The sequence below is a fragment of the Amblyomma mixtum genome, chromosome 3, assembly GCF_055824585.1.
Source record: "Amblyomma mixtum isolate Tamu chromosome 3, ASM5582458v1, whole genome shotgun sequence".
NCBI lineage: Eukaryota > Metazoa > Arthropoda > Arachnida > Ixodida > Ixodidae > Amblyomma > Amblyomma mixtum.
The window spans coordinates 369,187,956-369,198,108 of NC_143014.1; the positions used below are offsets into that span (position 1 = coordinate 369,187,956).

General features: G+C 48.4%; 1 protein-coding gene and 1 pseudogene across 1 annotated transcript; one reads left to right on the forward strand and one right to left on the reverse strand.

Annotated features, from left to right (window-relative positions):
- The first annotated feature begins 3,507 nt into the window (after positions 1–3,507).
- LOC149356729 (uncharacterized) lies at positions 3,508–6,551 on the forward strand (annotated as a pseudogene).
- A 2,368-nt stretch (positions 6,552–8,919) lies between these two features.
- Positions 8,920–9,585, reverse strand: LOC149356730 (P2X purinoceptor 7-like). Its single transcript, XM_089577814.1, has 3 exons — positions 9,455–9,585; positions 9,143–9,355; positions 8,920–9,076 (listed from the first exon to the last, which is right to left on the reverse strand). The coding sequence occupies exons 1-3, from the start codon at positions 9,577–9,579 to the stop codon at positions 8,920–8,922; spliced, it is 495 nt and encodes a 164-aa protein (XP_089433940.1). The 5' UTR covers positions 9,580–9,585.
- Positions 9,586–10,153: the final 568 nt, after the last annotated feature.

Consider the following 10,153-nt stretch of genomic DNA (forward strand, 5'->3'; position numbering starts at 1 on the left):
CTCTGTGAATTTCTTAACCTTACCAATTTTTATCGCTGATTTATCCTTCATTGTGCAGCCCTCCTCAAACCATTGATGAACATGCTTCAAGACAAGGAAGCTAACTCTGCACAACTTACATGGTCGTTCGCCGCTCTAGAGTCTTTCGAAGCCGCCAAAGTGAAGCTATCCAATGTCGCCCTCCAGGCCCATCCACGTCGTGATGCACCTCTTCGCCTCAGGACCAATGCTTCTGACAATGACGTTGGAGTCGTACTTCACCAGCTCGCAGATGGTGCCTGGAGCCCTCTATCGTTTTTCTCCCGGAAGTTTTCCCCCGCTGAAAGCTGCTGCAGTACATCCGGCCGCGAGTTTTAGCCATCTACATGTCCGCTCGGCATTTCAAGCTCCTCCTTGAAGGTCAGCAGCTCCACATAGTTACCAACCAAAAGCCACTCACTTTTGCCATCAAGTCGGGGAGCAGTAAATTTCCGCCGCGTGAGATCCGTCATCTCTAGTACGTGGCGGAATTTACGACAGACATCAGACATGTGCAAGGCCTTGACAACGCCCTGGCTGATGCACTGTCATGTGTCACTGCTTCCCTCACTTCTGCCGCCTCGTCAGCCAACCTCGACTTCACCACACTCCTTGGTTCTCCATGAAGTTCTCCCTTCGTGCTCTGTCCCCATCATTTCGACATGGTGACAGGCACTCCTTCCCTTGATTCCTTCTGCATTTCTTCGCCTTGTTTTCAACACCCTCCATGGTCTCTCCCATCTTAGAATTCGTGCCACGCATCATCTCATTACGTAACGTTACGTATAGCATCGCATCAGAAAAGATGTGCGCTCCTGCTCCGTACCTGCCTGGCATGTCAGCAGTCTAAGACACAGCCACACAGGACATCTTTCGGGCTGGTCCCTCCGCCATCAGCATGTTTGAACGACGCCCACATCGATATCTTGGGCCCTTGGCCACCTTCTGCTGGATATTCCTTTCTTCTTATGTAGATCGACTGTTTCACTCGCTGGCCCAAAGCTTTCCCTCTCCCCAATGCCACCAGTGACACCACCGCCAGAACATTCGCCGCTGGATGGGTGTCACGATACAGGGTTCCCTCGACTGTCACCACCAATCATTGCCCACAGTTTGAATCTTCCCTTTTCAAGAATCGTACGGACCTGCTTGGAACGTTTTGAATTCACACTACCGCTTACCATCCTATCGCCAACGGCATAATTGAAAGGTTACATCGTTCGCTAAAGACAGCCCTCAAAGCACAACTGCATACTACTCTGCTTAGCCCCCGGGCTACTTTGAAACAAGATCTATGCTGCACTCCGGCAGAACTTGTCTTTGGCACACCCCTCCGTCCTCCTGGTGAATTTTTCGACGTCACTGTTTCCTCTCCAAGCCCCGATCCCACGGATTACATCACGCAGCTTTGCAGATTTTGCAGTCATCTTCCAGCTGCTGCACCTCAATACCAGACTCGTCCACCTTCGCACGTTCCTCTTGACCTTTCAACTTGCACTCACATTTTCATTCAGTAAGACTCCTTCCGCAAACCGCTTAAGCGACCATACTACGGCCTGTTCCGTGTCATCAAATGCCAGTCGAAGTTTTTCATCGTAGACCTTCAAAGATGCCCTAATTCCATTTCTACCGACCGCCTGAAGCCAGCCTTCATAAAGGCTGTTCTTCCCAGTACATCTTCCTGTGCGGTTTCTCTGCCGCAAATGGCCGGCTGCCCATCTGCGCTATCTTCCCCATTCTACTCCACAGGAGCGACATGTGTCGTTCCAGCTCCCAACTCCGCCGGGATCCTTCACTAGCAGAGGGGCCTATTGCAGTATCACCACCGGCCTCACACAGAACAGGTAGTAGTGGCTGCCATCAAAGACAACACCCAGGAGCATTCTGGTTGGCCTCGTCCTCGCGCTGGAGCCTCTCGTGATTCTGGTCCGGCTGGCTCGAGGCAGCGCATCCAAACCTGGCACTAATGCCAATAAATCAGCCGATGTTTGCCTCCTCCCGGCCTCATTTTGGCTGACGCAACACTGTCACGTGTCTATCTCAGTGGCTTCATGTCCGCCTTCGGATTTTGTGGTGTAGGAGACGAATAGTTCTTTCGCACTACAAAGTCCACTAACTAGCATCAGGAACCTCATCATGTCATAGTATGGCCATGAAGAAAGCTCCTTGGATCTTGCTTTCACCGAATTTGCCAGCAGCCAAATTCATGACCAACTCCATGAGTGCAAACTAGGCTTTGAAGAAATTGGCCTTGTAGTTTACCACCACAGAATGCTCAACACGGCTGACTGGATGCAAAAAAAAAATGGTGTTAAGAGGCACCATGAAAAACAAGCTGAACTTTGTTGCTAAGTGTAAAGGAGTCAAAGTATATCGCCTCAGCTGCAGTGAAGGTAATGTCCCTGGGCCTCATTGGTGTACAAACTCTCAGCGTCTGCCTGTTCCCACAGCTATCTGCAGGATCACTTCCCCGCTACTGGCAGGAAGAAAGGATTATAACGATGATGTTTGTGGATTTTTATGGAGCAAGGGCATCTGTGGCTAATGTGTGCCATGGCTAAAGTTGTCTTCGTCTACTCAAAGTGGAGTCAAAGACCTATATTCCAAGCAGTTTACCTCAAAAAAGCCGTGCACCAGGCCATGGGAAAGCTTGAACCCACTGTATCATTGCCAGGTACCCAATAGCACTGGGGATAAAAACCCGCACCTTCTGCATGCAAGCTGGATGCCCGAACTACTAGGCAAAAGCTGTGGGCGCAAGCATCATAACAGGTCAGCCAGGTGGTGCAAGACACGTTAGCTTGGACTGGCATACGTACGACGGCACAAGTGCGTGCACTGGGAGAAACTTGAGCTTCAGGGCGTGCTGATAACATTCACCATTCACTCAGGCAATACAGTAAGAGCCAGCAATGAAAAATGGGGACGGCTTAAGAAAAACACCGCGAAGTTCGTGTTCCAAAGGTAGGTATTGTCAAATGATTCTACAACACCGCTGGCAACATCAGGACAGTCCATGAGTTAAATTATATTTGGACAAAAACAACCGAAAGCAACATTCACAAGTAAGCAGCGCCCATCTCCCACTACTAGTATGCGACACTTCCGAGAACCTAGGTATCCAACACATCAGATGAAACCAGACAGAATTCTACAATGCAGCCACTGGAGTTAAATGGTCAATCCAAGAAAAGGCATGAAGAACGCTTCTGTGATAATGTGGATAGTGGACTACTGCGGCGTGGGCAAACAGTACTGGAAGTGGAGTTGCAGTGAAAGAAGCGTGGCCAAAGTGGCGGAGCTCCTATTTTGCTCAGGGCTCGATTGCATTGAGTCGCCCCAGGAACCAGCTGCCTGGACCCGCACCACAGCGGGCCTCCTTTACCACTGCCGCGACGCTGCCGGTAACGTCTTCGTAGCTCTACCAGCTCCGGCGACAGCAACCACGGGAGAGTCTCGCTAGCCCTCGCCTGACCGCCCGAGCACGCCATGATCCTGGGCCTGGTAAGTAGAAAACCAGCGAAAAGGGCCCATCCTGGGTCCATACACAACGCAGCTTCATTAGATGGCAAAAACTGCATATCAACAATAATGTGCAACCAGCAGCACAAGCCTCGACGTGGATACTACTATGTCGATGAAACAAAGGGGAAGCAAAAATTCAACACTTGCTCCTACATGATGCCATAAAACCAATTCAAGGATCAACACCTTGGGTGCCTCACCTATTGTAGCAATCTGCAAGAGCAACAACAACATTTGGCCTTATGCGGACTTGAGACAAGCCAAGAAAGCCATCAAAAGATAGATACACAACGTCAATAGTTGAAGCAACCAAAGAAGAGATGCACAATGCAAATGAGATACCAAACTGGACCTAACACTGCAGTAACACCAGCTGGAAATTGAAGAGGCCTCCTAGTACGCAACCTTCTGAAGACACAGTGAGCTATACAGGTTGAAAATCCAGTCAAACGCTCCTACACTGCGCAGAAACAAGCAATGTCTAAGCAGACGCCACTGCATATGGCAAGGACATGGAACAGAACGAATGCCTAGGCAGGGTACTGGAAATGCCAAAGAAAGACGAAGTGAAAGGGAACTGGTAGTGTGCATTTACAGTCAACAAGCCCAAAGCTTTGGGGTTACATGCTTTATGAACAAGGCATCAAACCAGAAGACAACCATTCAAGAGAGAATAGGCCCAGTAATGGTCAGTGAGCTGCAAAAATTCACGGGACTTGCCAGTTTAATGCAGAACTCCTGCCACAGCTTGAAAGTCTATCTAGCTTGTTGCAACAGCTCCTGCAAAAGACAAATGACTGGTACTGGGAGCCTGAGTTCCAGGCAGTTTCCAAAAAGAAAAATAGAAGTAAAGTAAAGGTTCCGATTTCGAGGAGGCAAAAACAACACTGTGGATGCAAGTCCTGCATGGGTTGAAGCAGTTGGTCTCCTCGACTTGGCTACACTTCATAGACTAGTGCAGGCAGTGCTACACTCGCGCACTCGATATGTTGGTGTAACCAACGCCACCTGCACTCCGGCACTCGATCTGGTCAAGCGCTGCACGAGTTTTTATACACTTCTGCACTACCATTTCACCGAGTTCACTTCGTGCGAGCTCGTGTGTGAGCACGTAACACCGGTATATGTCGTGGTTGACGAGTAAGGCTCGCACATGCAGAGCGATGATCGGTTCCTTTACAAGACTGAAGGTGAGTGCTGTTGTTGGTTAACTATGTCGCGGTTTGTGATGTGCTTCAAATTATTTTATTTGCCCAGACGGCCTTTGCATCAGTGTGCTGTACCGGCAGAGCCCAGCACACCTCCACCCACAGTACCGGCTGTCGTTGAGGGTGCCAGTCAGCTCACTCCACCGCCTCTTCAGCAGCCCACGCAGTCACCTGTGCCTCCATGTCGTGGTTCACCGCCACCGCCTGGCGACGGTGAACGCGAATCATGGAGCGAGAGCAACTCTCTATTCCTGATCACGAAGTACAATGAAGCCAAAGGTAGCATTGGCAACAAGGGTGGCTTTAGGTAAGTCACAGCATGTGAAATACCGTAATGACGCGTACCAGATAGCACAGATGTCTGATTTCTGCAATGCACCATTGGTGCACTTTCTGTCGTTAACCCCTCTGAATTTTTTGCTGAATTTTAGATGCATGTTTTCTCAGCCGTAAGTTATGGCTTGGCGAACAGGCAACGGATATTTTACTATCTACTTCTAGAAGCACATCATTCATTGTTTCTCAGTTTCATCTCTTCTTTGATGTTAAAAGTTACACAAAAGCACACAGGTCCATGGTATAAGCTTGGAACGTGCTGTAACTTATGCTATCCATATGCAAGAACTTATAAAAGTACTAACACTTAGCAAAATCTTTTTTTCTCGGGACAAAAAAGGTCATGCGCGAAAACTTTCGCATCTTATAAACTGTGAACTTGGCAGCCACATCACACCACTGCAGGTGGAAAATAAATGGAAAACAATGGAAACAGCGCATAAAAAATCTAAAGCAAAGAACGATTCACCTGGCCATTTGCAAGCAACGTGCTTGTACAAACGGTATGGACAGCAGACATTTTACTTGTTTGTTCACTCAGATATACTCTGAAGATAATCTGACATTGTATTTTCTTGACAGAGAACTCTCCGAGAAGCTGGAGAAAGAGCACCATATTACCCCTATCGCATTGCTCGCACCAGAAATAGTAGTTGCGTAAGTTGACAATTAAACATTTTTTTTTCTAGGACGAAAATTTTTAAAACTGTGCCATCTTATTATGTTCACATAATGCGAACTGGCATGTTTTAGTTGTGGTTTTAATTTGCTTTCGCATGCTGCCATGCATATGTTTGTCGTGTGGGCCTGTACAGAGAAATCTTGACTAATTAACGAATTCTGATTATTGCACAATTTAGATAAATATGACTTTCTTGAATCTGCAATTAATTTTTTACTTCACTTTATAGTGACCTCTCCAGCTCTTAAATACGCTATCTACGCTGCTCTCCTTACAGGAATGGCAAGAAACCAAGCTGCCTAACGCATATTTCTCTGCAACTCCTCTTGTATAGCTATAGCATGGAACGAACAATTTTGTTATCTTGAAGTTAATGACCCTTTAATAATGAAAGCAATAGGGAAGAAGAGAACATGTTGCCCTACAATGGGCCTGCTGATGTTGAAGAGGAACCAGCTATGCCCTCCCGCAGCACTGAAGCAACACCAGCTAGAAGACGTCGGCAGGACAGGACTGCAATCGGCAGCCTTGTAAAGGTGCTGCAAGAAACCACAGCACAAAAGAAGCAGCAACACAAGGAGAAGATGAGTCACTAGAACGCCTAGTCCAAGCTGCTGAGGCAAATAAATGAGCATCGAGTTCAAGTTCACATTGCTCCTGTGTGCATTCTTTTTCGGTCAGCACTGGTGCCGGGCTACTAGCTTCCCTCGGCTTTCACAGTGTCCTGCATTTGTGGAGCAGTATTCAGAAGTCGCTGCAAAAAAATAATGCTGACTGGCACATGTGGGCCACACTGGCTTTGGGTGAAGCAATGTGTTGAAGACAAAACGTGCTGGCCTTCAATCACCAGCGCCATGGAAAAATATCAGAACAAAATCCCACGTCATCTTGTCAGCAGAACTTCTAATGCCAAATAAGCTGCCATGACAGCCTTGAATGAAAGTGGCAGTAGAAATATGGTGCCCCTTTCCTGGGGAGACTTCATGGCAGCCCTAGTTGAGTACTGCACCTGGTAGATGGGGTTAGATGGGGGCAGAAGCCAAGAGTGATGAAGAGCACCAGTGCAAGATCAGCTGGAAAGTGGATGAATGGCACATACACAGGGGTTAGAAACCTAGAAGTTATGTCAGGCAACAAGCCCCTTTTACATCCAAGGAGCACTTCCCAAAGCCTCACGAAACTCTAGTGAAACATGCAAAGCCATAGCCAGAGGCAGATGGATCAGTGGAGTGGATAAACCTAATGTTGCTGAAAATGATAACTCAGGCTGAAAAAGCAAGATGGAAAAATAAGCTGCCAATGATTTTGCAAACAGCGACTATGATAAGGAGCCAGAAAGGGAGACATATGAGGATTAGAAAAGGAATGCAAAAACTACCAATGCACACATAGGAAAACCAAGAAAAGAAACCTAGCTGTCAACAGCATTCAGGCCCCAGGCTCTAAAAACTGCAGACCACAGTCAACAATGCAAACCATGAAAGAAGCTCTTCGTTCTTCAAAAAGCTAGAGGGACAAATGCCAAAACATGCAATGACGAGGCCCCCTCCCCCAACACCAGCCACAGTCAAGTGATCCCTTTGGGATAGGCCCCAAAAGAAGTAGGGGATATCATTACTGGAAGGCTTGCGTATATTCTGTGTCGAAAAGGACAGTGGCGAAGTACCCAGCAGGTGCAGCAAAACAGCTGATAATCAAGGAAGAGGGGGATGCTGGGGAGCAACAGCCAGTAAGGGTGAGTACGTGAGTGGTGGCCGCGAAGTCTGCAGCAGTGTGCCTGCAGTAGTGTACCTACACTTTGAAAACGCAGGTGAAAGGGGCCAGCTATTTCTGCCTCCAAGAGGAGTGACACACTGCAAGTGTAACTGCATCAGGCTGCAAATAAAATCCAAATTAATTTTCCAGGTCAGCACGTACAGGAACAAGAGTTCCAATATGATTTGTGCTAGGCCTGCATTACCCCACTCCTGGAGTGCACTCGTGCTGTGTTATATTCTCTGAAAACAGAATATAACACAGCAGTGAATGCTGTCAACAAACAAACCTTTATGCACTAATTTAGTGGTGCCGATACTAAACAATCACATGGCAGCAATGGTGAAATAACGTCTACATCCTTCCCACTAGAGTCCCGTTCTGGTCTCGCTGCCTTGCCAGTGGTGTCAAATGTTGCACGCCAGGCCCATCAGGTGGGTACAAGAAATAGTGGAGGAGATGGCATAAGCACAGGCATTCAAGGTACACACCAAAACAACAAAGCAAGCAAACAAAGCTATTCCACACGGAGAGAACAAATAGGGCCACTACAAGCAGCACATGCGAACGTAGACAAGAGCACGTACGACGGAGGCCACAAACTAGCAATCAAATGCATGGAGAGTTGCGTATCCGTGCAATACCAGCACATTCATCAGGTGTAGGCCCCTACATACCGAACCATAAACTAGAACTCTTGGTATGATCGATCCAAGCAACTGAAACTGAGTCAAACTTCTCTGTTCAATGAACAATAGAAGGGGACATTGAAGCGTATTTTTTGTTACTGGACTGCACACCCTATGGAAAGCTTGCTTGAAGGGCCAGCACTGTGACTACTGTTTTGACAAAATCGCATTTCAACCGAATGATTGTTCACTTGAGGGATGCATATGCCCATACAGGCCTTATGCCAAAGTGGCATAGTGATTTGCTCAGCCTTGCCTCCATTCCAGTGCTTTGTTGCCTGGGTGTGTCTTTTTGATATGGATTTAAATGCCTTTTTTGTTGAATAGAGACACAGAACAAAAGCAGCCCGACGATGTTAATTATTTCGCATTCGTCAAATTCCATTCTATGTTTGGCCACCAAAAAAAATAAAAGGGCACTGGCAAGCATCATTCTGTGCAGGATGCCAGGCACGCGTGATAATTCTTATCTGTCTGTTTAGACGCTATTGATGTTTTACACAAACACCAAATTGCCCGAACACTTGATCACACAGCTGTACATGCACAGAACTTGACTTCAGTCTTTATCCAAAGAAGCCCCATGCTACTCCCCCTATGCAGAGTAGCATGCCAGCGAATATTCACGCAGGCTAAAATCTGTTTTTCATTAAAGAGTTCTCTCCCTTTGGAGGCAAGCATATGGCGCAGCGACAATCACCTGGGATTAAAGGGGAGGGTGCCTGAACCCCACGTAGCTTGCAGAGAGGAACTGGCGCCGAATCCGGGCTACGACGCAGGCGGGCTGCACCACCCTGTTCCCCCTTCCCAGCCTGCCCCAGATCCAATGGGTGAACTGGCGGTACGCTATGAAGCGGTCCTGCCTGAAAATAAGCGTTACAGAGGATCACAAATCAGCGGATGTCACTCGACGCTTCCGCACTATCTACTTGTTCGCATCGTCATCCCCTTCGACGTCGACCCCGTTCTCATCCAGCACTATATGTACAGCCCGCAATACTTGCGGGGTGCAAAAGACGCTCTGGAAAGCAGGGTGAGCAGTGATGCAGCCGTCACCCTGTTCAGTCACAACCTCTGGCACGTTGCGGCAGCAAAGCTGCTCTTCAAGCGTCGCCATGCGCTCACAGTGGCCGCAACTGCACCTGTAAGAGAGGACGCCGAGGCAGACATGAAACGGGCTTTCGTGAAAGAAGAAAGTTGCGATAATTTATGCGCGTAAGCACGCAAACTACGGAACGCACCAGGGAACGCCGTCGCCTCCGCTGCCGCCGGGTGAATCCGGTGAACACGCCGACGTGTCGCTGCTGTCGTCGTCGTCGTCCTGCGGGTCTCTGTATGGCGTGTACTGATAAGGCTCGAAGCCCATCTCAGCAGTGGCTTCACGCAGCCGCGCTTCGAGCTCTGGATCCATGCCGTTCGAACAGCTAGGCTAAGGAGGCTATGCGATAGCAGCTGAACGGCGAAACTCACGCGTGGGCAAATGGCTGGGACCACCGGAAGTAAACAAGCCGAGCGCCATTGCGTGACGTAGTCGTGGGCGGAGCATCGCCCCGTCTTTTCTTTTTTTTTTCGGAACGAGCCTCCCGTGTGTGAGTTGAGGGTGGTAGGTGGAGGAGAGGAGGAGCATCATTTTTAATCGGCAATATATTCGTTGTTGATGAAGTTCGCTTAACAATTTTTGCGGTAATGTGACAAATGATGGAATGCCAATCTCTCGTGCGCTTTTGCTAACCTTGGCAAAGAGCTTTTCAGGGTCCCTTTAAGTATATATAAAGATTTGCGTACTCGAATGCATGCTGTCGCGTACCTTTGGACGCCCGCTCAGCCGCGGGCAGCAACGGCTGCGGTTGTCTTCGACACATTCGCTTCACGGAGGGAGCGCAGGCATTCCGATCGAAGATTCGGCCGTGTTCTCCAAAAAAAGCGACGTTTCAAGTCTG

Excerpts from the sequence above, each read along its gene's own strand:
- LOC149356730 (XM_089577814.1), bottom strand. The coding sequence starts at position 9,579 with ATGGGCTTCGAGCCTTATCAGTACACGCCATACAGAGACCCGCAGGAC. Across the intron at positions 9,356-9,454 it reads GGAGGCGACGGCGTTCCCTG|GTGCAGTTGCGGCCACTGTG; the intron begins GTGCGTTCCGTA and ends CCTCTCTTACAG. Across the intron at positions 9,077-9,142 it reads GGGGATGACGATGCGAACAA|GCAGGACCGCTTCATAGCGT; the intron begins GTAGATAGTGCG and ends GCTTATTTTCAG.